Raw genomic sequence first — 27,449 nt, forward strand, 5'->3', positions numbered from 1 at the left:
GGATGATGCAGCCTTGGTTGCCTACAGCGAGTCTTCCCTGCAAAAATCTCTTTGACAGATTTTCTGATTCGTGCAAGAGCTTCAGGTTAAGACAATTAGTCTCACAAAACCTGTCATCATGTACCAAGGGGTGGAAGAATTAATGCCTAATATAACTCTGGGGGTAAATCTCTTGGCATCATCGACAGCTTTTGTTACTTGGGTTCTACAACCAGCAGGAATTTTGACCTTCAGACTGAGCAGAATCAGAAAAGCAGCTAAGAATTTTGGCCTGTTACAGAAGTGGGCATGGAATAACAGCAATATGTCATCTGAAGGTGAAGCTGCAAATCTACAAGATTTGCGTACCTGTCATCCCTGCTTTATGGTTCAGAAACATAGACTACATATGCTAGGCACATCAAGAGACTGAACAGTTTTCATATGAGATGCTAATAAGATCCTGAAAACAAAGTGGGAAGACAAAATACCAAACACAGAGGTGCTGGAGCGCATAGGACTGACGCTCTTAGAAACCACTATCAAGAAGAGAAGGTTGCGATGAATCAGCCATGTCAGGAGAATGGGAGAAGACTATATCCCCAAGAATATTTTGTTCTGCGAGATTCCAGATGGGTCTAGAAAGCAGGGTTGTCCTCTATGGCGGTACCATGGTGTGCAAAAATGCTGTGAAGTCATTCAACTTTAATACAGAAAGCTAAGAGAAGTGTGCAGAATCCTGTCCGATCTCAAGGCAACATCTGGCACTCGGTGCAGCACAAAATAAAGCCACTTTGATCCAGAGGATGGAAGCAAAGCAAGAAAGGATGCAGTGTGCTATAAACCTGGACTCTAACTTAGACAACACATGGATTTGTGAAACTTGTAACAAGGTGTGTTCTCAAACTGAGCACAAGTAGATTCATCACACACCTAACTAGATCTCGTATGCAAACACCATGATCCAGAAGATCCAGTTGCCTAGAATATTACTACTCATTTTTTTGCTTTCCCAGCCTATATTTTCAGCCAGAAAAACAGTACCTGTAGTTCCCACAGACACGGCAACTCTGGGCCAGTAGTGGGGGCCATGGTAGCTATCTTCCTCACTCCCCAGTAAAGAGAGGTCTGAACAGGTATAGTGAAGCTATAGTTTAGGTGCCAGGTTCACTCCAAACAAGGCACACTGATGACAGTGTTCCTGTGACATTATCTTCTGAACACACTTGTTTCCCTCCTCGTAAATTCAGGTAATCCTCCACCTCTTCAACAATAGGTCTTTATCTCTTGCCACATTCAGCATTTAAGCACAGGAAGAGCAGCGCCTGAACAGCTGTTATCAACCAGCAGTAGCATCTCTCTGCCTTTTCACATGTCCCTTGCTTAAACTGTGTAAAAGAAGAAAAAAGAATGCATGTCATAGGCTTGATAAATTGTGTGTGAAGCAATATGCTAGGATATGCAGGCATACATTGACAAACCATCTAGATAACAGTGGTTAGAGACAAAGCAGGCCCCAGGAAAGCTTGGAAGTTAAACTGAAATAAAAACAATTTCAGGAAACATTTTCTGTTTCTTAAATATTTGTTGTCTTTTAAAGAAAACTGGCTGTGTACTGCAGACTAATTTTAGAAAGGCTCTTAATTTTTTCTCCATACACAAAAGGCAAGAAAAACAGCAAGACAAAATAAGGCAGATTGTCTCAAACCCTTTCAACACATGCTAGGTTTTTAAAATACCTTCTCACCCCCAATAAAAAAAGTACAGCTGTCTGCCTCATGCATGTCTGCCTCTTTGGGAATAATGTTACAAGCTTCAGAAATGTCTTTGCTTCTGTAACAAGTCTTGAATTACATACATGAAGAAAAAGGCAAATCACCAGATTTATAATTTTTCTATTTTATTGTAAAAAAATTGGTTTCAATTTTTTAAACATACAAGCAGAATTGTTTAATACTCCCCATTAACACTGTTAAATCTAACAAACTGAAGCAGAAATTCAAAAAAAATTAACAGCCACAATAGTTTTTATTTACAAATTGAACTTTTTATAAGATATTTACAAGACAACCATTTTACACATTAGAAATGGTATCAAAAGTATGCATTACAACAGACAACCATGTGTCAAATGGCCATAAAACAAGGCTGAAGAGTACAGACAAGCTTTTAATTTTAATTTTTAAAAGGTTTTTAAGTTTTCTGACACTAGTTTAAAACTTGAATTAAAAAAAAAAAAAAAAAAAGGTTTTAAACCAAAGAATAGTTCTAGGAGGGAAATTGCAGGGCTTTCTGTTGAGGATTGAATTTCACAGTGTTGTACCCCAAACTGGGAGAAATAAGACTCTCTTTCCACGCTAACACTCAACTGCAAGTTTTGTTTTGTACTCCCCCATCCCAAAGCCTACTTCTGGCCCACTCCCACCCCTCCCTTTTGCTGATGAAAAGCTAATACATTAGTAAAAAGGACTGTTACAAAGCCTGGTTGCCTGTCTAAATGGCATGGTGATGAAGAGTTTCAAAATGGCTTTGCACTGGGAAGTAAGGCCAGTTCAAAACTGGCAAATCAGAGCTGACGGTCACTGGAGTTCAAAAAGGTGTTCTGACCCCTGAAAAAAAGCCACTAATGCAAGGTATAACCAGAATGCAAAACTTGCTCAATGCAGACCTGAAAAATGAATGGACATCATCAAGGAAAGGGGGGACGGGGGGAGGCTCCAGCTAGTATTTGCCTGTTTTACATTTTGGCTCCTAATTGCACAGAAATCCATTGAGGACACATGCTATCATGCTAAAAGCAGGACACTCAAGAACAGCCTTATTAAAAAGGGGGGGGGGGGAAAAAAAAAGGATGCAGTGTATAGCCCTATTTATGCAACCTCTGTAGCACCAGAGCCCATGCCTCACAAGAGATTTTCCCCTCTAAAGGTGTTTTAGCCTCTCTTCCAGACCCCATGACTGCCTCAACTTCAGTATAAAAACACAACTGTGTTAAGTTACACATTCAGCCTCTCTTCCACATTGCATAATGATACCCCAGATATGGGGGGAAGCGGGTGGGGGGGGGAGGAAAAAAGCAACGCTTTTTGTGTTTCTGTATTGTTTATCAAGTTGTTTGCACCAAGCAGGAAAAAGAAGATCACTGTCTTTACACAACACTCAAAGGAATCATTCAAGTGGGTCAATTTCTGTGGCCTGCTAACATCTTCAACACGAAGTTAACATTTTCACCCTTATACTAAAACTCCTCCCTGGGCCCTTCCCCCAGCCACATGCCCTCCAGAGGTACCACTGCAACTCTCAGACAGGTAAGTGCAGCAAAGGAACAGGGGGAACTTGGTCTTTCAAATCCAAAGAATCCATTGCTCACTCACCCCACCTACATGGACTCTAGTTCACTTTGAAGCCTGAAAGGCCATGAAAGAACTCCGTCTTTGTAATTACAACGAACAGTAATAAATCAGGACTTCAGTAAAAGAGTTACTCAAACTAGGAGCTTTTGGCATCATCCATTAGTGTAAAAAACAGCAACGAAGGCTGGTTTCATAAAGGAAGGGAATCACTACAGCTAAAGCATAGGCACCATTCTAGTCGTCTCTAGCCAATCCAAGCTTCTTACAAAATACACAAATTGCCAGGCAATGCTGTCCTTAAACATTTAAATAAAAATGAACTGAAATTGTGCGTATAGAATTCTATTTTCACAAAAAAAGGCTTACAAACCCCCGCCCCAACCCTCTTATATAGAAAAAATGACATTTGCTGGCAAAAAAGTCTGTAGAAGCATTTTCACACTGGTAACCCAGCTAGGAGGGTCTCACTAAGGAATATGCTAACCAATTTTTGACAAAGGTAACTAACCGTGTGTCTCATGGCAGCAATGGGACGCAGTTCTTAGTCCAGCCACAACGTCGCAGTGGTACAGGTTGTTTATGATGATCTGCCATCTTCCCTCAGGATTAATGGGCAGTAATGAAGTTGGTTTTATACTCTCCCTTCCCCGCAAAACAAACAGAACAGCAGCCAAAAAAAGAAAAAGTGCACAACACAGGCACAATAATAGAAGCCTGATCTGTCAGGCAAGAGGAAGTTACAACCAAGCTAACGTTCCTCAGACTGGTTTTTGTTTTGGAGTGACTGTGAAGGGAACTGGCCTAACTTAGCCTGCTGTACCTTAAGGTTGGTCCCCATCTGCAAGTTCTCACCATGCAAGATTTGGGCTTATGAGTTCCCTTCACTCTAAAACCTTAAGCTTCCAAGCTGCACGTCATAAAAATAGAGAAAGCAGCTGCAAGAGTGATGGGCACCACTTGCTGAGTCAACAGGTAGGCAATGACCATGAGGAGAACTTACAGGTGGGCCAGCTATCAAGCCAGGCCTTCTGGGTTTTTTTGTTTTTAGGCTCACCTACCTTCACAAGGCCTCTTACAAAACAGTAGTGGCCACAGCAGCTAGAAAAAAAACCTTGCACAAGCAGCAAAAAGATGCCACTTTAGCTTCCAGCCCTACTGCTTCAGCATAATAGCTTGAGAGCTTGCTACCAAGAAAAGAGAGAACAAACAAACAAAACAAATAAAACCACAGTTAATCAGCTAGGTAAAGTTTTTTGTAGAACGAAAGCAAAACAAGAAAACCTGAACAAGAGGCATTGGGAGGGGGTTAGGAATCAGCAAAGAATATACATGAGGGCAAAGAGTCATGTGACTGAACAACATATAAAGTTCCCGGCCACTTGTTACAAATGGCCTGCTACACCCATTGCAATGCAAAGCTCTCTTGTCCATGCAGTTATTTTCTGCACGTTCGGTGAGGCGTCTGCTTCTTTTGCGTATCCAGCCGGCAACGGCTTCGTTCATCCAGCCAGGGCAGCTCAAAGTTTCTGTCAGACAAGATAAAGAGCCTTAGTCTACAACCCCAAAAAAAGCAAAAAAAACCCCATTCAGTACAAAACTAGAGATGGGCTGTGTTTTCAAGGAGATGATATAGCTGATTTTCTACAGGGTGTAACTCTCACAAAAAGAACATTAGTCAAAGGTAAGAAAAACCTAACAGAACTGTCCTTTGACATATTTAATGCTAAGAGCTCTATCCCCAAGGACAAAAGCAGCTGTAATTTCAATATCCCCCAACACAGAATTACTTCACATTTACTATAAAATGTCCTGCAGCCACATGGGTATTTTGTTTTTTTGTTTTTCTATTTTATGCTATCAAGCACCAGTGTAGGAAGGAATAAACTTGCCAGAGGAAGGGACATGGTGATTAGAACTGCTCTGGAAAAGGGGGCATTTTCCAAAGATTCCTTCTGGACCCATTCCCTCCAGCATAAATTTCATCCTTTTCATAGGAATGGTATGTCCTCCATCTCCAATGCTACCCTAGGGTAGCCACTAGGGGGACACGCAAGCACAAGAAGGAGCTGTAGACACTGCTCTCCTAGACTCGCAGCACCAAATTTAAACACTCAGTCACAGGGGTGCCATTTTGTGCCCCATTCCCCAACCTAATTGTGACAGGAGTGCCTCTACTAGAGTCTTTCTATCAATGACGCCACCCTCCTGTTATGGGCCAACTGCCTGTCTACTTTCCTGCCACACCTTGATCTTAATTGATTAATTAATACATGTAATTAGCAGGAGGCTGCCCACTGTTTTTGCCCTGGTGCCAGGGGGCGCTATCTGCAGCTCCTTTTCCTCCCCTACACCACAGCCCAAGCCTTGCAGATGGTACTGATGTGGTTTTGACCTGGGCCCTGCTGTAATTTAGCCCTCTCCTTGACTTCCCCGGGCTTCCACCGCCCTGTCTTGTCCCCTGCCTTCCTGGCACTCTGCCACCCCCTCACTCTGGGGCTCCTCACGGCCCTCTCTCAGGGGCTGGGGTCAGTGCACCGCAAAATGCCGTGCCCTCTCTGGCACCAGGGTCCCTACACTACCATGGAGCCCTATGAGGCCTCCTCCAACCCGATAGGCTCACCCAGTCCTTCAGAACTTATGAAACTACAAATAAAAACTCAAGCCCTTGGGCTACAATGAAAAGTTTCATTCAGTCCCTACCAGGGAATTCTCCACCCATAACAGCAGACAGGAGCTGCTTGGTCCTTCAGGCTTCTCCACTCCACTTGCCCCAGCAGAGCTCCTTCTCCCATGGCTGCCAGTGGAGCACTGCCCTCCTGGCTTTGCTCCTGGGGTTTATATGTGCAGGCCCTGCCCCTTCCTGTCAGCTGACTACCCAGCGGTTGCCCTAGCAACCAGCACCTGTGAACCCAGCTGCCCTGGTAACTAGCAGCTGGACTCCCCACTCACTGCTAGGGCTCTCTCCCTGGCTGTTCCTGCTTTAAGGAGCATGGCACCTGCATGCTCTGTGACACTAATACACTAACTGAACTACTGGACAGGAGAATACTGAGCTGCTGACCAGCCTGGACACTCTTTGAAAGCTTAGTTAGGATTCAGTGGCTGCTGGGTTCAACTGAACATCATTTCTAGATGAATCTGGAAAGGGAGTTCATCTTGTGCTTTCAGAGGAGGTACATCTAAGTTTTACAAAAGGGAAAATACTTACTGTGGGGTTAGTTTTGGTAATGGTCGGCCAAATGCTACAACAGGCAAGTAGGGGGTAATCAGCAAGCTTTCCACTGTTAGGAGAAAGATACGATAAAAGAAGGTTATTAAGCTGCACACTTATCCACATGGACAATTAGGATATAACTAGAGACCAGCCGATTTATAGCAGGCTCTTCCTATTCATGTTTGATGAGGAACTCACCATCATCTGGCTCAGGGAAAAATGAGGTAACTTCAGGCTCAGATTCCTGAATTCCTTTCCTTTTATACATTCTGAGCTGCAGTCGCTGTAGAATTCTTTGTTCCCTGATCCTCTGGATATCCCATCTGAAAGATAAAACCCAGACAGTTAAGAAACTTTATTCAGCTTTGTGCTACCACCTATTCAAGGATCTCAAAAGACTTTACAGACTTTTCCTGATTAGGCCAAACGATATGCGTAGGGGGTAGGCCAGGTCAGGAGGACCATTTTACAGTACAGTGAACTGGAGGCATAACGTGGATGAGTGACTTGCTGACAGTCACACAAAGTCAGTGGCAGAGCCTGCAACAATTCAGGAGTCCTAGCTCTCAATTCTCCAGTCCCAAACTCTAGTAACTTTGCTTTTATTTTCACAGGACAGATGCAGGGTAGATAAAACTCAGTGACTTTTTTTAAAATTTAAATTGGATTTTTTTATTTACTCATATATTTTCATTTTTTATTAAGATCGTTTTAAAAAAATAAACATATATAAAGATCATTTCAATTTAAGATGTGTTAAAGCTCAAAGATATCATCATGAAAAGACTCTACAGACTTAAAGATTATAACTTAGATTATAACATCTATATACTATTTGAGACAATATATTCATGTAACCTTTTTTAGAAATGTTTTATAAATAGGTCAGAACACACCATAGACTATATTAGGGTCCCAATCTTATGCGGTTCCCAGAGGCTCCTCTATAGATTAGTAAAGATTAAAGAAAACCACTCCACCCAATGGGACTCAGTGCTCAATCTAGAAGATCCCACTAAGCATCTCTGCAAAACTGTGGATTTGTGTCTCTACACATAACATCCTTGTTAACAGCAGTATATGGAGAAGAACAGACCTGATTACCGACCCATCAGCCCTCTGTCTCTGTAAATTTGGGTACACAGAGTCAAGCTCTTACCGCTCTCTAAAAGTGCAGTTTCAAAAAGTTAAATGAATAAAGTATATCAAACAGGAATGCACTTTTTGTAGAAAACAATGATTAAATTGTGGCTTCCTGACCAGTGATTTAAATTGTGATTTAAATCAGGATTTAAACTGATTCGATTTAAATCAAATCCACCCTGGACAGATGACACAAAGAAAGTGGAGTAATCTCTAAGAACATGGTCATTCAAACTTAAAATATTTCTGCTCTAATTTGATAAAGACTGCAAACTAAACACCCACTCAGTTACTGGGAAGTAACTAGCCAGCATTCTGATCACTGCCCCCCACCAAAATGGAGTACAAGTTCTTGTCGATCTCAGTGCCATACAAGCTTCTTGCTGACACTATTCCTAGTACATGAATGAAGAAGAAAAACAAAGGACTTTGCTGGTTTCCTTGTATATTCTAACCAGAATCCTACAGTAGCAAGTCATCTAACACTCTGCCCTTCCCCAACAGTTTCTTCCATAGCCAGTTTCTACAATCCCCTGCTGCCTCTAGGCTATCATTAGGAACACAACAAACAAAAGCTCATGAAGGCGTTATGACCATCCAGCCCGGGATCTTGTCTAACTGGCCAGGACATTTCACCCAACTTAACTGCTTGTGGATGTACTAGAATGAAGTGCAGTCTTTTTGCACTTTCAAAACTCCAAGCACTGGAGAACTTAACTACATGCCTTAGAAAACTGCTATCAAACTTCTCTATAATAAAACTAAACTGGAACTTTTGAGTCACACATTCAAACACGTTTTGCAGACTCCCTATAATTTTTTGTATTCCTCTCCTCACCCTCGATGGGCTGAAGAAAAGGAAGGAAAGGGTTTGAAAAAAAAACAAATGAAGAACTAGAACAGAAAGTCCTTAGCCCACCTAAGCTTTTAATGTTCAGAACCCATCCTCAATGTGTGCAAACACATTGGATTCTGAAGAAGTTTCAGCAACTCCTTAGAGGTTCTGCAGATTCAGAGACCATAACACCTATAATTGCAGCATTCAACACACGGAGCAGGAGAGAAGAGCACATGTTGTTGAAGGGATGAATTGTTGCCCTCACCTTTTCCTCCTCTTCTCATCCAGCTCCAGTTTTGCATGCCTTTTGGAAAATACACTGTCATCTAGATTCTGCAAAGAGAACAGAGGTGGTTAGTGCTCTCCTGACCAGCAGTCCCGAATGCATTCCTTCACCTACTGCAGTCTGTTTTCCCTTTAAAACAGGGATGGCTGACAGAGTAATTGCAACATGAACATCAAAATCCAAATAAAAATAAAAGCTCTGTGTTGAAACTGGTGAGTCAACTCTCCACAGCCACACCTGGTTGTAAAACTAAAGCATGTATTTGGTCAAACAGTTCAGTAGCCATCAAATAAAAGTTCTGACAGGTTGCTGCTGTTTGCTATGAAGCTGGAAAGAATAAAGGGACTCTTAGTCCAGCAACAAAACCTAATATTTCCACATTGGTCATATATACCCAATGCCTCCCTAGACCAATAAGAAACTCCACAAGACAAAAACTTGTTTAAGCTCTTACTTTAAAACCAGAAAACTGGACCAATGGCAAAATATCTGTTTTCATTATATCTAAGCTGTACATGTATATACGCGCACATGCATGAAGGAGATGGAAGAGAACAAATACAAAGCCATTTATTAATCACATACCTCCAGGAGATCTGAAGGGTTTGGGTCTCTCAAGGGCTCTACAACATGGTCCCTCCAAGAAGGAACTGAGAAGTGTAACAAAAAATGAGGTTAATCTATGAAAAAACCTGAACATTACAGCTGAAAGAAATCCTCAGGTTATCCAGTTTAACCTCATGTCTAACACATGCCAGAATTTCAACCCAAGAGTCCCAATTTCCCCTTATAACCACTTACACCCCAAAGTCTTCTACCTTATGGAAGGGGCTTCCTTCGCAAAAAGCAAAAAATGCCCAATCAATCTATAAAAATGAAAACCGTTTCATTAAACGTTTCCTTGAGATAACCAGAAGAAACCTTAGCGGTAATATACATAAAATACATATGACAGGCTCGCAAAATGAGAATTACTCAGAGCATAACATGCCAGAATATCAATGATGCAAGGATTGGGAACAGCTTGGTTTCTCTTAAAAGTGAATTCTAAAGATTGTATTAAACAGGAGATCTCAGTTCAGTGCAATACACAAGCTTTGACTGGACAATGGTAAGCACAATTTAGAATCATATTCTATGTGTTAAAATCCCAACCGACAGAAAACCCAAATCAAACTGATCATGGACTAAGATAATCCATGAAGGCAAGATTCAGAACTAGGGGCACTTATACATGTGACGGACTGCTGCTCCCACACGTGGTAATTAGCACGCATTGGAGCAGACTCATAAATTCATAGATTTTAAGGCTGGAAGGAACCTTGGAAGATCATTGGGTCCAGCCCCCTGCACCAAGGATCTTGGAGTCATCATTGACTCCAAGATGAACATGGGCCAGCAGTGTGGGGAGGCAGTTAGGAAGGCCAACCGTACCTTGTCATGCATCCACAGATGCATCTCGAGCAGGTCCAGGGAGGTGATCCTCCCCCTCTATGCAGCACTGGTCAGGCCACAGTTGGAGTACTGCATCCAGTTCTGGGCGCTGCACTTAAAAAGGGATGTAGACAGTGTGGAGAGGGTCCAGAGGAGGGCCACTCGTATGATCAGGGGGCAGCAGGGCAGGCCCTATGGGGAGAGGTTACGGAACCTGAACCTGTTCAGCCTCCACAAGAGAAGGCTGAGGGGGGAATCTAGTGGCCTGTTATAAACTAGTCAGGGGGGGGATCAGCAGGCACTGGGGGAGTCCCTGTTCCCCCGAGCACTGCCAGGAGTGACCAGGAATAATGGTCACAAGCTGGCAGAGGGTAGATTTAGTCTAGATATCAGGAGGCGCTACTTCACAGTCAGGGCGGCTAGGATCTGGAACCAACTTCCAAGAGAAGTGGTGCAGGCTCCTACCCTGGGGGTTTTTAAGAGGAGGTTAGATGAACACCTTGCTGGGGTCGTTTGACCCCAGTACTCTTTCCTGCCATGGCAGAGGGTCGGACTAGATGATCTACTCAGGTCCCTTCCGACCCTAGAAACTATGAAACTATGAAGCAGGAAAGATGACTGGGGGTCAGGTGACCCCAGCAAGGTGACTGTCTAGTCTCCTCTTGAAACAGGGTAGGTGATTGCACCATTGCTGGAGGGAGCTTATTCCACAGTCTAGACACCCTGACTGTGAAGAAATTTTTCTTAATGTTGAGCCTGAATCGATCTTCCAGGAGTTTGTGGCCATTACTCCTAGTTTTCCCCTTGGGTCCCCTGGTGAAAGCAGACTCAATGAAACGAGTCTGCTGGAGTGTGCTCATTAGCACACTGCAGCAGCTTCCGTGTCACATGTATTCAGTGGCCCCATGTTTCAAAAGCATGATTCAAGGAGCTTTAGTTAAAGTGCCCCCTGCCGCTATTTTGAAATGCGGGACACTGAATACACATGACACAGCTCTCACAATCGCTTTAATTAAAGCGTTTCCCCCCGACCCTGGAGTACATGTATAAATGCCCTAGATGTGCAGCTTGTCTCAATACAGGCTTCTGTTTTGCACACATACGCAGTTCTCAGTTTCCCTATATACCAGTGTACAAATAAGAGTATGCGAAAAAAAAATAGTGGCTAATCTAAAAACATTTCCCTTTGCTCATTAAAGAAAGTCATTTGCAAGGATTTCCTTCTCTCTCAACAAACCAGGATTCTTTTACTATTAATTTGCTGCTAGGAGCTGTTGTTGCTAGGGAACTGCAGTACCTGGACTCCAAACCTGGTGGATAAGAAAATGGGGGAAAAAGGATTTTCAACTTGTTTACTGGCAAGGTATTTATGCCACAGTATGTGCAGTTCCCGATGTGGATTGTCACGGGTCACATTTAATAATGGATCTCAATGCTATTATTCACAGCTCATTCTAGAAAGGCAATAGTTTTCAGCTTCAAGCGATTCTGTGGGATATTTACATAAACACTATAACTATCAGACAAGAACAAGTCATGGTAGAGTTTTAAGTCCAAGAGCAATCCTTTCTCCTGCTAGATCTCTTTGGTAAGTCATCCAGATTTTTAAGGACTCATCTGCAACTCTGGGGGGGAAGTCATATCAGCAACAACTCAGTAAGAAACAACATTTCTCAATAATGAATTGGAAGCTGCTTGACAATTTCATTTGACCAGCTATGTAATAACCATGTAAACAATCAAGCTCAGAATACACCACAATGAACCTGCTTCATTCAAATCACTACTACTGCAGAGACAGCTAAAAGCACAGAACTTAAAGCTGAGCTTTCACTTCTCAGATCTTCAAGGTCACTTCAAAGCAAGCAATCATTTGGTTATTTCCTAGTGTAATACGAGATCAGGGGAAGATGCCACAGAAACTGGCATGTCTGATCCCAAGCTGTTGTCACTGCCAACCCTGAGCTAGACTTCCTGGTTTACTTACTAACTTAGTCTTTGCAAACATTCAGTCTGGTAACAGATCACCTTTCCCTTCCAAAGGGCATGCTACTGAGACGTCACCTAGGATGAAGGAAAACCTGCTAGAGCTCAGAATTAACTGAGCAGCAAGCATATGATGAAATGAGGAGTCAACATTAAAACAAACTTCCCCATCCAAAAATCAGGGTAGCTGCCTTGCTATCCATACACCTTGCCAGAGATGTAACAGGCCAGTACTACACCATGGGTGGCAGTGGTGCATGCTGCAGGAGCAGTGGCTGGTGGTTTGCTGTTGCTGGGAATGATGTCACCTCCTATTTTTGCTGCCAACGTGTCAAGCAGCCAATAAAATACACCAGCTTTCAGCAGCAAAAAAGGAGGCGACATCTCCCACAGCAACAGCAAACCACCGACTGCTGTTTCCACACTGTGCACTGCTGCTACTTCTATATTCCCTGCTGCTGAAGCCAAAACCACTCTAGGGGAGGTGCAGAGAGATGGAGGGAGAAAGATAAGGCACCCCTCCAGTTCCATTCCAGCTGCTCCCCCTTCCCACCACCCGAAAACAATAATACCTGAGGTTTGTGCCCCAATCACCCACCCATCACTATGCTACTGTGCTTTGCTGAGCAGAATAGCTTATTTCTGAAGACAGCCCTGTACATGCGTCACCTATCATCGTGAGGCATGTTAGGGTTGTATCACATTAGGTCCGTCTGCTAAGCAGCAGGTGAAGGATTCAAATCACTTGAGAAAAGGATAGGATGGGGCCCTCAGGAAGCCATCTAGTTTAAACCCCCTGTCAAAGCCACCCCAGCTGAGTAGCTTTTTAGTCATCTTCTGCAGAAGTAAGGTAGGCGTATAAGAATTTGCTTTGGGATTTGTAGATTATTTTCTGCACCCAGAGGTTCCTTTTGGCAGCCCAGATATTACAAATGAGTTATCTGCTAAGGCAAGACCTTTTGCATGCACTTGTCCAGGGCAGGGGAGAAAGGAGTAGAGTTCACCTTGGACAAAGTCAGAGGTCACAATCTATGTCTGTGCACTGGTCTTTTCTATAAAAAGGTTCCTACCACAGATTCAGCTCTACCACCAGCAATAATGGTGGAGCTGATGGTGGGGTGGGAGGAGGAACAGCCAGACAAGGCTCCTACAGCTTTTGGCTTCTGGTGTCTTAGTGTCTAGAACAGGAGTGCCCAAACTGTGGCACAGGCAGCAGCAGCCTGTGTGTAGCACACAGCAAATCAGGGAGGGGCTAGCAGTACAACAGCAAATAAGGCAGGAAGCAGAAAGCAGACCAGCGGATAGGACAGGCAGCATAGGATAGAGAGCAGAGCAGCAGATAGGACAGGTGGAAGGGGATTGGACTGGCACTCAGGAAGGGAGCGGGGCCAATCTGTGGCATGCCCACAAAAAAGGCTGGCCCCCAGTGGGCTAGAGCACGGGCTGGCAACCTTTATGAACAGCAGGCCACATCTTGAACCTGAGGCTGCCAATCCCCTGCTGGCACTCCTCAACTCTGCTCTCACGCAGGTTCCCCCCCACCCAGCAGCCTCTGCTTATGGTCATCAAGTGTCACAGATTCTCACAGCCAACAGCCGTGACGAGGGGCAAGTTCAGTGGCAACAGTAGAAAGTAGGTAGGGCTGGAGCTGCAGAGATGAGAGGTGGAATGTGGCAGAGGATTCAAGCAGGATAAACAGCACAGAGCAGGCAGAAGAATCTGGGGACAGCCCTTCTGTGGCCCCCACCACTGTGTGCTGCCTATCTCCCCCCATCCACCAAAGGCCAGATTCAAACTTCACAGGTTAGATCCAGCTCATGGGCCATAGATTGCCAATCCCTAGTCTAGAGGTCCTCATCACAGGCCTAAAAAAACATGGCCAATAAGATGCAAGCAGTCATCAGTGCCTTGTGTCCTCAAGCACTTCTGTTTTTGCTACCACCACACATTTTAAGAAATAGGGAATTCCTAATGCAGGCAAAATGAAATCCCCTTTACACATCTATCTCATGAAGCAGCCAATATCTGAAGAAGATTTAGATACAAGTGTATGTAGAAACACTCAGAGAGGCAAGTTATATTGCTATTATTTTGCCTTCACAAAATTACATACAAGTAAGGCTACAATTTGGTCACAGAAACTCCATGAGCTTTAGGAGACACCTGCCACTCAGAAAGAATGCATAGAATCATGGGAAACATAGTTCAGCCAGGCACGTTCACCTGTAGAAAAGATGGGGCATCAACCCTCCAAACTACACCTCCCATGTGACCATGCTTCCCCAACCAGGACATCACTTGGTAAAATTATTGTAGAGCTATTGCAAGTCTGCACCATGCAAGCTGGGTAGCTTTTCTATGAACACCGCTTTTGCTATAGCCTGCCACAGATTTTACTAATAATTAACACAACAAAAGTTGCAGCCTTATATGTAAATACTCTGCAAAAGAGTGCCACTGTCTTGCAGTAGCCACCTGTGGCTTTTGATCTTTTTCCACGCCTGGCATTCTGTTATTCGCAGATATCACCAGTATTCAGGGAATGGTGCAGGGAATCTCTGTGGCAATTCCACATACTTCTATGCCAGCAGAGCATCTGTCCAGTAGATAAGGACTTTTGTTGCCACTACTCACTTATTGTTGCCAAGACTCTGCCTTTATACCAAGCACGCAAGGATGTGTCAAACTGACCACTACCTGGCTATGAGCATGTTCTTTATAGCTTACTTGCTACAGTCTCCTCCTTCTTTGGGGAGGGCTCTCGTAACGGCAATGGTGATGGGGGAGGCTGATGCCAACGACACAAATACATTTCTGTGGTTGAGAGGTATGGCAGATCTTCTATATCGCTGGAAAAACTTTTATCCTTGGGATGGGCACTGGGACCTCGCAAGGGGGTGGATGGTTTTAGTGGAGTGTCCACTAGAGATCGGGTTTTTTCTGGAGTCTCTTGGCTCCTCAGTTCACGTTTGCAAACAGTTTCAGGTAAAGAGCTACTTGACTCCTCTTTCATTGGAGAGTGCTTCAAAGTTTTGCTTTTGACTTTTGAAAATTCAGTCACCAGCTTTTTAACTGGAGTTTTCCTCTCTGCACTTCCAAATGCCGACTTCCTGTTAAAAGAGGGAGAAAAGTCAGCAGTGCAGACAGGCAGGGTACCAGAAGGGGTCTATTCATTTTTCCAGTCTGCATTTGTTTCTGCATACCATAAAGCTAATACTAGTTTTGCCAGAGCTGTGTATTTACACTACGGCAGTCTAACCTTATGCTCCTCCGCAAAGATCAGGTAGTGGAGCTGGTGGGTAAATGAACAATAAGCACTTTTCAGAAGACTAATGCATCATATTCCCTAGGTCAGTGGTCTCCAAACTTTTTTGATCACGCACCCCTATCAGTAAAAAATTTTTGAGCATGCACCCCCAATATATGTATATTTATATAAATAGAAATAGAAATAGAAGTTCTAATATTTTCTTCCTGCACCCCTATGGATCGTCTTGTGCACCCTCTAGGGTGCAGGCACCCCACTTTGGAGACCACTGCCCTAGGCTACCACTCTCAACCCACAGTTGCTCACTACATCAACTGGAACTGCAAGTCCTCTTCCAAGGATATCCCTTTTAGGGTGTGCTGCAGTAATATACTTTCATGTCTAAAGTGGTTCCACACACGCAAAGAACTCTGGGCATGGAACAACCACCACATAAACAATTTCTTATTTTAATTAAAAACATCCCAACCTCAATGAGATGACAAACAAATGAACAAAAGGAAACCGATCTAGACTCCAGAGACTCGGATAACTGGAGAAGAGGAGATAGCAACAGCTATAAAGATTCACTGCCAGATGAACATTAAAGGACATTTCCAAATTCCAAATTTTTGTGAAGCTCACTAATCTCTTTGATAGGGTCCACTTGCAAAGAGCAGTTCTTTCAAAAAAAGTCTGTAGGGGGTTTTCCCAGTTCCTCTGGCATGTAAAGCAAGGACACATACATTTCTCCTCCCCCTTCCTATCACATCCTCCTGCTCCCTCAGTCATTTGTTGCTGTTGGTGCTGTTACTAGACAATACCTACTTCCATGGCCTCAGGAACAACATGACTGACAGCTCCCTTAAGAACAACATGTGAGTGATGACAGGCAGTGTAGTTTAAGGGTGAAGGCATGAGACTGGTAGTCAGAAAGTTTCCATTCCCAGCTCTGCCACTGACCTCCTATGTAACGTGCTTCTGCTCCCCTCCCAATCCAGATGTTTGGCTCCCAGTGATAAGTATAAGAAGCTACAGATTCTAGAAGAGAATGTGATGATCACCTCAGTGTGCAAGACAGGTAGTGACACTAATCAAGAAAATTTAGGAACTTAGCCTGTCAAATGCAGAGCAAACAAGCTGACAAGAGTGTTACCTAACAGTGGATAGGTTTTTTGGAGAGAACTAGGATTTTCAAATTGCCAGTGTCCTTTTAATAAAAGGAAAGTGTACCTTGCTTCTGCATTCCCATCTATGCCTAATGCATCACCAAAGCCATAAACCCCTTGGACAAAAGGTAGGCAAATCGCTTAGTGACGGAAACAGATTCATTCCCTGCCCTATTTCTTTGGTCAGCAATAGTGAGATTGTAACTCCTGACCCTCAAGTGACTTTTAAACTTATCACCTCTGGCTCTTTTTAGACAATGTTACCCCCCCCCCCACCTCATCCACATGTGTTGGAGCTGTCTTTCCTCTAATCATGAATAATGCAACACACACACTATCATAGTACAAGTACATTTCCCCATAGGGATGCAAACCATTCCTGCACTATTACAAACTAAGCAACAAAAATTCACCTTGGGGTACAAACTGTTGTGGCTCTTTGATTAATGCTGCTCATGTTGCTCCTAAGCCAGTGAAGACCAAGAATGATGGCTCTAGATGCCTTTTATTTTAAATTAGGAACAGTCACGTAACTAAGAAGGGCAAAGCCACAAGTGAGCAGTATTAAATTACCCCTTATTCATAAGACCTGGCATGTCCCATTTTCATTACATAATATAGAAAATGCTATGTATTTGTTATCTGAGTGTTTCTCTCAGCTATAAAGCTCCCAAGATTCTGGCAGGAATCATCAAATGGTGTGGGAGACTTAGCATTAGAGTTAACAGTTGCTATGTTGCCTGTTCTCCAGGTGAAGTGATTGACAGAAGATGCATGTACACCCCCACTGATGCATTACAAGCAAGGTAGTGAAGCAACTCTACCTTTTATGTCCCTTTCCATTTCTTCCATAAGAGAAGTGTTTGGGAGGCAGGGTCTGGGAAGTCTCCAGGAGATCCTGCTGGCACTCAATCTGTAATTTGTCAGATGCTTCCGACTCAGCCTTCTCTTCTGTTTCATACCCTTGAAAAATCCTGTGTTTCTCTCTCTCGTTATCTTTCTTCACCAGCTGCATCCTCCTTTCCATGCGCTCAATTCGAGCCAGGAGCTGAAATAGTAATGGCAACACTTATGCTTTGGCCAACATTCATTCAGAGACCTAAACCAAAACCTTGCTTGATTAAAAAGACACCATAACCCTTGTTCCTCACACCTGACCCATATGGACATCTATGCATCAAGGTCCACAACCTTTATTCCATCACCCTTCCATGTTGTGTTCTGTTGTAAGCTACAAAGAGACTTTCCTGCAGCATTTTATTTCAGCTTGGGCAGCCATAGTTTGCTCAATGTAGGTTTTAAGGGAGACAACCTGTATAAACTTTTACCTCCCAAATTCTCAGCAGAATCCTATATAACCATATCTTCCACTTTAGAGTAACAGCTATATCGTCTTACGTTGCATTAAATAATCAAGGGATGCTCCAGACCTTATCAAGGCACTGCACAAATGTGGTTTTCATAATTAAACAACCCTCCTAATGAAGAGATTGAGAGAAAGCTTAAACATGAAGGAAAGAAGAAACAATGAGACACTTGAATTCTGCAAAGATGTTTTTAAGGGCAACATTTTCAAAAACACCCAAAGTCCAAGTGATTTTCAATGGACTCTAGGAAAGTTTGACAACTTTACCATTTATGCTTAACCATGTGAAGTCTGGGCATCTTAAACTGTAAAACAGCTACAGGTTCTGAGGCATTTTTGTACTTGGCATTCAGCAAAGCATTCACCTGCCGTTTTACCTACTGCACCTCTTCCACCAAAGCTATTATTTGAAGATCCAGGCAGGGAAGCAAACAGCTGCATTTCTTGCCACCGGACTGAAATGGTGGCAATTTAGGTGCTCTCAAACTCATCTCCAAATTCCAAAAAAGAAGCATAATTGCTAGTGGAGTTTAAACAAGCTCAGATGCAATTTCGATTAAAAAAAGAAAAGCTCAGATCAATATACATATTTATAATACATCTCATAGACTCACCTTTATCTTAGGGTGGGTTTTTCAAGAGCACCCAAATCCAACTAACTTCCACCAGAGCCTGCATTCTTATATCACTTATGCACTTTTGACAAACTCACTCTTAGTCTTCATCCACCTCTTGGAATCCATTTATATGGACAATACCAGCCAGAAAAACAATTATACTGAACTTTAAATGGCCTCAGATGGGGACACCAGTGAATCTGTTGCCTCATTCACCTCTGTTTTGCCCACATACAGAAACCCAGAATGGACATAGCCTCAGGTATTGGTTAGACATCTGCAGTCAGAGAGAGGAGCTCGAGTGCCAGCCTTCACAGTCTCAAAAGCTCTTATGTCTGTTTGACTCATAGGCTTGTACACGTGGTGCGTGTATGTGTATGTTCTATTTCCTTTAAAAAAAAAAAAAGAAGCCCTAGCAGGAACATGTGATATGCTGAAACTTCATCACACCTTTCCCTGCACTACAGCAGCTGCTACTTTCACACTGGTTGGGTTTAGACAACTCACCGCCAGGACATGTTTTGACCTGACTTGTGCCTTAGATCCTATCCAACCTTGCAGCCAGGCTAGGCCAGTAAAATAGTGCCTGCTGCCTCATGCAGTTCCCTCTGAGAATCAAAAGAAGTGAGGGGTTATTTATTCTCATCCCCAACCCCTTTGAAGATTTTGCCAAAAAAACACAACTTTCCTTCATGTGGGAACTACAGAAACTGAGAAGACACTTATTTTAGGTTGCTACAGACATGCAGATTATGAAGCAAGTCATGGGAGCAGTCACTTTTGTGACAATTTAAAGGACCACAGAGCTATTTATGGGCCTGCCTTACAGTATGGAGAAATCTGCTTGGGAAGGGACAGCTTCTCCTCTGTAAACAGAAGCACCAAGCCTAACAGGTTCTGGTCTAGTTGTCACTCCTCACCCAAAAAAAAGATCTTTTCCCTGTATCCCAGGAATACCTATAACTCAGCTTGGGGGATGGGAGAAGGGCATGTCTTCTTCAGAATGAACCAGCCCTCACAGAGGTCCATCTTTATAGGAGGGAGCAAGTCCTGTATTAGCAAAGTCTGAAACTGGGCCGGGTTTATTGGCTCCTAGCCACACAGAGGGTCAAAGTTGTGGCGGCAGCTTAGTTTGGATTTGGGCCAGGTTGTCGTGCCTGTACACTGCCATAATGTGGGTGAAATATTTTAAAGGTAGAAATGGACGCTGCTTTCCTTACAGAAAAAAGGGAGGGGGGCAGGAAAGAGAGAGCGGGAGGGGAGAAGAGAGTGACTCTCCCTAGAGAGGAGCAAGCCAAGGGAGAAAAATAAGAAGCCCTGCTAAGGGAAGGGAGGGCTTATTCTAAATCTGTACTGGTTAATAATAATAATAAAAAAAAAAGGCAGGGTTTTAAAAGGGCAGTTCCCTGTCTGGCCTGGATCCTACCAGCCAGGCAACACATTTGACTTATGCTGCCTCCTTCCTCCAGCTGCTTCCCAAGCCCCACATGCATGCATGGCCCCTTTAAGGTAACCCTTTGTGTCCTCCAGCCTCCCACCTCAACTTAAGGAGCCCCATAGCCAGTTAACCCCTTGGTGCCCAGGCCCTCCTCCTCCTCCCCCCTCTGCCCATCTCAGCCCTATAGCAACAGGATCTCACTTCAGGCACCAACTGGATCTCTCCTTTGCCCCCTTCCCAGAGGTGGGGGCAGGAGGCGGGGCCCCGTGTATTAACCTCTTGGCTTCCACAGCTCTGTGACAGCCCCCAGCCCCCTTTGTGCCATCACCTTGGCACCTACCAACTTCTCCCTTGCTGCCTCCCCTTCCCCGGTGGCCTTCTCAGCTTGAACTCCCCCCCCCATGGCCTCTCCTTCCCATTAACCTCTTCCTTCCCTGCCCCCCCATACCTATTAACCCTGCAGATCCCACCCTCCCCAACCCACTAACCCTTGGGGGCTGTGCCCTGTTGTCTGCCTGCCCTCCCCCCAGCCCACTACTCCTTTAACCTTGAAGGCACTGATGCTTTTAACCCTTTGTGTATGTCCCTGTGCCCCTCTTGGCCTTGAGCTCCCTGCTTTTAACTCCTTGTATGCCATCTCCTCCTGCCCCCCCATGTGTTTAACTCCTTGGGTGCCATTTCTCTCTCAGCCTAGAGCCCCCTCCCACACACATGCTTTTAACCCCTTGTGTGCCATGTCCTCCTGCTCCCCCCAGCTTTTAACTCCTTGGGTACCATTTCCCTTTCAGCCTTGAGTCCTCCCCCCACACACATGCTTTTAACCCCTCACCCCCCCACACACACAGAGGCTTTTAAATCCTTGGGTGCCATTTCCCATATGCCTTGATTTCCCCCCCATACACACATATAGTAGGTTTAACCCTGTGTATACCCTGTCCATCTCGACCTAGAGCCCCCTCCAGGCCCTTAACCCCTTGCATGCCATGCCGTATCCCTCTTAGCCTTGTGCCCCCCCAACACCCAGCTTTTAACCCCTGACGTACCGTGTCCCTCTCGGCCTTGAGCTCCTCGATCTCCTTCTCCTTGGCCTGCAGCTGCTGCTGCTGCTGCTCGATGAGGTCGAGCTGAAGCAGGAGGATCTGCTTGAGGCAGGCGGCCTGGCCCGAGCCCCCGCCGGCGCCCATGGCGCTCTTCCGCGCGCTGCTCTTCCACTTGCCGTCCGAGGCGGCGGCGGCGGCGGCGGGCGCTACCTGGGGCGGCGGCGGCGGGGGCTGCAGCAGGAGCAGCGGGCCCGGCTCCGGGGCCGGGGCCGGCGGGGCGGGGGCGGCCGCGCAGCCCTTGTCCTTGGCGGCCACCTGCGAGGCGCTGTGCCCGGGCAGCACCGCCTGGGCCTTGGGCCGGCCGCTGCCGGCATCCCCCACGCCCGCCTGTTTGCTGCCGGCCGGCGGGCAGGGCAGCGGCACCAGCCCCCCCCAGCTCTCCTCCTGCCCCGGCGCGCCCGCCGCTGCCGGGATCCCGCCGCCGCGGGCCTTGTGCGCCCCCCCCGCCGGCGGCGGCGGCGGCTCCTTCGGCTTGCGGCCGGGCGGGGGGGCGCCCTCGGCCTCCGGCTCCTCGTCCGCGTCGGCAGGGCCCGGCTCCAGCGCCAGCGCCGGCCGCTCGTAGTCCGGCCGCTCCGCGCTCAGCGCCGCCGCCGCCTTGAACACGGTGGACCGCATGCTCATGGTGGGGCGGCCTCAGCGCCCGGCCCCGGGCCCGGCCCCGGCCCGCTGCGGCTCCGGGCCCCCGCCGCTACCGCTACCGCCACCACCCGGCGGCGCCATGGGCGGGCGGGGGCCGGGCGCGCGGGGCCGGGCGGACGGCGCAGTCCATGCGGCGGGGCTAGCGGGCCGCCGGGCCCAGCGCCCGCCCCTGCCCCAGCCCCAGCCCCAGCGCCATCCCGATCCCCCTGCCCCTGCCCCTGCCCGCACGCCGGGGCCAGGCCGGGCCGGGCCGGGCCGGGCCGGGCGGGGCGGGGCGGGGCGGCCGCTGCCTGGCCCTGGCCCCGGCCCCTCTCAGCGCCCGCTCGGCGCCTCCATTTTCACTCCGGCGCTGGCGGAGGCGGAGGCCGGGGCGCAGACGGGGATCGGCTCCGCCGGGCCGGGCCGGGCCGCGCCGCGCTTCCCTCTGCTCCCCTCGCACCCGGCTCTACTCCACCCCCGCCGCAGCAGCCCGCCCGCACCGCACCGCACCGAGCCGAGCCGCACCACACCGCGCTGCCTAGCACACACCCCCCGGGCCCCGGGCGCATGCGCCGGCACGGCGAGGGCTGAGGGGAAGGAGAGGGGGAGGGGGCGCGCGGGGGTAGGGGCACCTCAGGGGAGGGGGTGCCTCGGGGTGTGGAGAGGGCACAGGGGGTGGGGATGCTTCAGGGGAGGGGGCGCAGTAGCAGGAGAAGGGATCCCGTGAGGGTAGGGAGGGAGCACATGGCGGGAGGGGAAGCCTGAGGGGGCAGATGACAGGCAGGGAGCAGGATGGGAGGGCAGGGTAGGGGCCACCAAGCCGGGTCTAATGGCAGTCAAGGAAGGAGCAGGGTCTTTTGGGGGCACCCGCTCTTCTGGTTGAAGCTGAGGCCCTGGCACTGGGGGTAGCAGGGACCAGTGCCCCATGGTGCAACCCCTGGCCAAAGCAAGGAGGGCTCCCTTTCCTGTGCTCTTCCTTTCACTGGCTTTGGGCCCAGCCTAGCCAAACAGGGAGCTCCCTGCCACCTTGCTGAAGAGCTATTTGCCCAAGGCTCCTTCTTCTAACAGAAGTTCCCTATTGGCCCCAAGTAAGCTTGCCCTCGGCCTACAGCGCTCAGAGCACCAGGCCCCTCATCACTAACAACAGTACTTCACATTCTTTTTGCGACTTTCATGCTAAAGGGTTCCCAAAGCACTTTGCAGCCTGTCTACACACAGAGCCAGCAAAACACCACTGCCTCTGGGCAGAAGCCAACTGGCACATGACACAAGAGCAGGAGAGGAAGGGGTGCTTTGGCACAGACACCCAAGGCAAACCCTGTTCCACATGGGATGTTTAAGGTCCATCTCATATAAGCTGGGCATAAGATGTTACCATTTTGCAGTACTTTTGCCCTTAAACACTGCCCTGCTAGACAAGGAACCCCATATATCCAAGATCAGAGCTTTTGCCAGTCAGGTGTCACAAAGAACTATGGCTTTCCAGATCTATGTGAGTTGCAACAGATAAAAGTCTTATTTAGGACTTTAAGGAGAGTGAGGTATGCCCTCCCGCACACACATTCAAAGTACACATCACTAGAGAAGAGAAATGGGTGGTCTCCTATATGATACAGGAGAAGAGAGAGGCAAAAACGTGCCACTGACTAATGCAATGGCCAGACCCTTCTGCAGACGTGTGTTTTGCATCCAGTACTGGCATGAGGTCACGTTCAGAGGAAAGGGGCAGGCTGCCTCATTCCTAGAATACCATATGCCAGAAAAATCCCCCACATTTCAGTCCGATTAGCATCCTCTGCTGCTGAGAGGCCCAGGCCTGTAACATAAGAGGGAATTGTCAGGTCGAATGGAGGTACAGTGTCAGAGCTGGGCAGGGGGAAAGCTTGCACGTTACCTGCCTATGCACAGTAAACCAACTCTCCACTACATCAGGTCTGGAATACAGACTTCCTGATCTTATTAGCACTTTGTGCTCCTAGCTGCTGTAGATCCTGAAATACACCATAGCACAGGGGTTAATAACATGTGGCCTGATCCAGCCCAAGGAGTTACTGGATGCGGCCCGCAGAGTTGGAGGGCTTTGCCCTGTGTCCGTGACCATATACCTGTGCTGGGGCCAGGCAGCAAGGAGCTGTTCCAAGACTGGGAAAGCTTCTATCTGTGCCTGCACCTCTGCCGCTTCTCCCTGACCTCTCAGCTCCAGTCCAACATGGACTGGGTGGCTTTGGCAATGTGCCAGCAGCAGGGGCTTCCCCTGCATTTGTGCCAGAGCTGAGAAGCTGGGAGCTGCTTCCACACTGCCACTGCTTCTCTCAGCATCCCCCCACAATGCCCTGGTTAGGGTCCAGGCACAGCTTCCAACCCATGGGGAACTGTGCCAGGGCCAGGCAGCCTCTGCACTACTGTCACTTCTGCTCCCTCCAGTTGTGGCATAAGTGCAGTTTCCAGCAGGTGGGGAGTTGCATTGGGGCTGGACACCTTCCAGCTGTGGCCATGCTGCAGCCAGGGGATGGAATAGGGAGGGGGAGCAGGAAGAAGTGGCAGCAGCATGGATGCAGTTTGCAGGTGCCTGGCCCTGGCATAGATCCCCACCAGCTGGAAATTGCCTGCCCCATGGCCAAGGAGTGAGGGGCTGGGAGAAGAAGCAGAAGCTCCCAGCTGCCTGGCTCCAGTGGGAGCTGGGGAAGTCCTCTGCTATTGACACATTGCCAAAGCCACTCAGCCTGCATTTGACCAGAACCAGATTGTTCCATCCTGGGGCTTGTAAAAAGTTGCCAGCCCCTGCCATACAAAATCTGCTTGTGACTCCAGCAAATTTTGCTCCTCCTCTACGGATCTGTCCCTTTTAGTAGTTTACCCTTCTTAGCTCATTAACAATTATGCCTTTCTGCAACTGTGGCTTGTCTCAGCTTCCAGAAGTCTCCAAAAAAGGTTTGGTTGGTACATGAGAACCAGACTCTTATTTGCAAAGTGCTTTCCCACTGCAAAAACACCCCAAAACCTTAAGGTACAATAATTGCCATCACAACAAAATAAAAACCAAACCCAAAGTAAGTGATCAAAAGCTTGAGGAAAATGGGCTCTGGAATCTGTTTAGTGGAACATACAGTCAGCAGGCATCGTGGCTGAAAAGTCTAGAAAATAAATCGAATGCAGTTATAACAAACAGATCTCCTGTTGAGCTCTTTTCCTCCATCGCCTGGGTATTGTTCCATTTCAGTAGTTTGCATTTGCCAAGTGCATTGTAATGACTCAATTCGGGGGGGGGGAGCGTGGGGGGGTGGTATTATGCAAAATTGTTGCACACCTTGTACAGTATGTGCCACTGCAAGATGCTCTGACTGTGGTGCTTGACCACCCATTATTTCACACAAAGCAAACCTGTATAGGTAGGATTAAAGGCGGGGAGATTTTAAGACTCAGTCCTGCAGAGATGCTTACATAAGCAGGTGAGGCTCCATGCAGGCTGGGGGCATTGGATGCAACTGAGGTATAGGATCAAGCCTGGAAGATGGGTTCTGTGCCAGGTGTTTTCCAGCTGACTTGAGCAGGGCTAGACAGCCTTCCTGATAGGAACAGAAATGGAAAGTGTTAAACAACTAACAACACTTATATGAGGGCCTGATCCTGCTGAACTGAGCTGCAGATGCTCAGTCCTCTTTCAGGAACTGCTCTGCATCTTGCAGCATCAAGCCCGGAAGCCAGACACTGCTTTCTTCCTTCCCCTGAACCTCCATCCTTTAAGTCAAAGATGAGGATCTTAGCAGCATTGCTCCTGAATTGGCCCAAGGAGGGAGGGGACAGTGCAAAACACCCTCTTCTCCCTCTGAGCCAGCATGTATTGTCTCTGTAACTGGAGCTGTTTGCTGAGCCCCCAAATCACCAGTCCTCATAACACAAGTGCCAAACTGTGAGCCCCTTAGCAGATAGATTGACTGCCCAAGAGTCCGAACCCACAACCCTTCTGGGAGCAGCCACCACACGCTCAGACAGTCCCCTTCACTCCAGCATCACTGTCTGCCAATCTAATAAGCCAGAGGTGATCTTAGCAGCAAGCAGCTAATGGTCTCGATTTTTCTGCTGTGGTTCAAGGTAGGTCAAACCACAGTTCAACACCATGCTCCAGGCTGCGGTGGGAGAACACTAGTGAGCTGTGGGGGTGTCTGTAAGGGTTCTCCCCTGCTTTTCTTTCCTGCCCATGACCTTTCCTGCATGTTTTAAACCTCTGTGCTTCTCCCTGCCCCACCTCTGCTCCCCATAACCTATCTGTTACCAGAGTGCCCATGCATCCACACCCTGCCAGGCCTGCCCCTCCCCCTTTCTAAATGGCAGTTTTGGTACTCACTACATTTTCCTCAGTCCCCGCCCCCCAACCTCTTCTCCCATGTCCTGTTTACTGCCTCTTAGTGGACACCCTACTGTAGACTAAATCTGCAACCTCACTCCCCTCTCCACCAGTACAAACTATCAACCCTCTATACAAACCACCACCACCTCCCAAGTGCCACAGAACTTCCTAAGCCTAATGGAGGCCATGAGGTCTGCCCGCTGTCTTCAGTTGGGATCCCACCATAAATGTAGCTGGCTTTACCACCCAAGTCATGCAAGCAAAATGCAGTCCTTAGATACAGAGAACCAGGCCTATCTTGTATTGACCAGTGCACAAGGAGTGTCTTGACTTGAACCACTTCTAGCAAATTTTATCTGGAGCCCAAACAAAATGCCCAGGAGCTAGGGAGAACTGCAGCACCCAGACTGCAGGGTTTCCTATTGCAGCTCTCCTTTCAAATGGTGCCACCCACCAGGTCTTGGACCCAAGAGGATCTGGGTCTCAAAGTATTTATCCAGAACAGTGGGAGCCAACCTTTTGGGCAGACATGCCACAAAACTGGCACTTGGGAAGCATCCAGAGCTATTCTAATCCCCTTCCCCTGCCTGATCTGTTGCTCTGCTTTCTGCTCCCTGCCCAATCTGGTACTTCGCTTTCTTCTCCCTGCCCTGTCTACCCCTGTGCTCCCTCCCTCATCTACTACATGCCACACGGAGGCTGCCTATGCCCCTCATGGCACTCAAGCCACACATTGGCCATCCCTGATCTAAAAGCAGTGACACTGCATCTACACTGCTTGTGGCAGGAGCCTTGGTTACAGACCTAGAGTAGAAAAGGTTGCCAGAGACAAGTCAGATCAGGAATAATGTGTTTCTGAAATCAATCAGCTTTGTTATTCCCCACCTTCCAACACCAAGCTTCTGCTTCAAGAAGTGGGAGCTTGGTGTTGGAAAGTATTGGCTGCCACATTAGAAAAGGAGGCACCCATTTCCTGGTGGCAATCTCGCAGCCAGCAGGGCAAGTCCAGGTAATAAAATAACTGACTTTGATTCTGGAGCCTGCTATGTCACCTGCACACCAGCTCAGCAGGCATGCATGGGTTGCAAAGCCAGTTAAACTGGCCCCAAGGAATAGCTCTGCTGTGCAATGAGGTTGTGTAGGTAGTCCTGCAGCTCCAGGACAGTGCTTTGCACCACTGGTAGATGGGCATGTCAGGAAAATGGCTGGGACCAGTCAGAAGGCACAGTGCAAAAAGGAGGAGGTTTGCTGAAATGCCATGTGCTCCAGCTATTTTTGCCTGGTGACATGGCCGACATGGGGCTGTATTAGAG

At 47.3% G+C, this 27,449-nt stretch overlaps 1 protein-coding gene across 1 annotated transcript; it reads right to left on the reverse strand.

The window, feature by feature from the left end:
- Window positions 1–1,988: 1,988 nt before the first annotated feature.
- MSL1 (MSL complex subunit 1) lies at window positions 1,989–22,342 on the reverse strand. Its single transcript, XM_090044479.1, has 8 exons — window positions 21,114–22,342; window positions 17,474–17,697; window positions 14,961–15,343; window positions 9,399–9,463; window positions 8,793–8,860; window positions 6,745–6,869; window positions 6,541–6,613; window positions 1,989–4,858 (listed from the first exon to the last, which is right to left on the reverse strand). The coding sequence occupies exons 1-8, from the start codon at window positions 21,789–21,791 to the stop codon at window positions 4,768–4,770; spliced, it is 1,707 nt and encodes a 568-aa protein (XP_089900605.1). The 5' UTR covers window positions 21,792–22,342; the 3' UTR covers window positions 1,989–4,767.
- Between the last annotated feature and the right edge of the window lie 5,107 nt (window positions 22,343–27,449).

This window comes from Crocodylus siamensis, chromosome 4, assembly GCF_052110815.1.
Source record: "Crocodylus siamensis isolate JL-2025a chromosome 4, ASM5211081v1, whole genome shotgun sequence".
Classification (NCBI taxonomy): Eukaryota; Metazoa; Chordata; order Crocodylia; family Crocodylidae; genus Crocodylus; species Crocodylus siamensis.

What these genes read in the sequence shown, in the direction of transcription:
- MSL1 (XM_090044479.1), bottom strand. Translation starts at nt 21,791, where the DNA reads ATGAGCATGCGGTCCACCGTGTTCAAGGCGGCGGCGGCGCTGAGCGCG. An exon ending in GAAGGAGGAGACTGTAGCAA is followed by an intron (nt 9,464 to 14,960) that starts GTAAGCTATAAA and finishes TACACTTCTCAG; the next exon opens with TTCCTTCTTGGAGGGACCAT. An exon ending in TTTCCCTGAGCCAGATGATG is followed by an intron (nt 6,614 to 6,744) that starts GTGAGTTCCTCA and finishes TTCTCCTAACAG; the next exon opens with TGGAAAGCTTGCTGATTACC.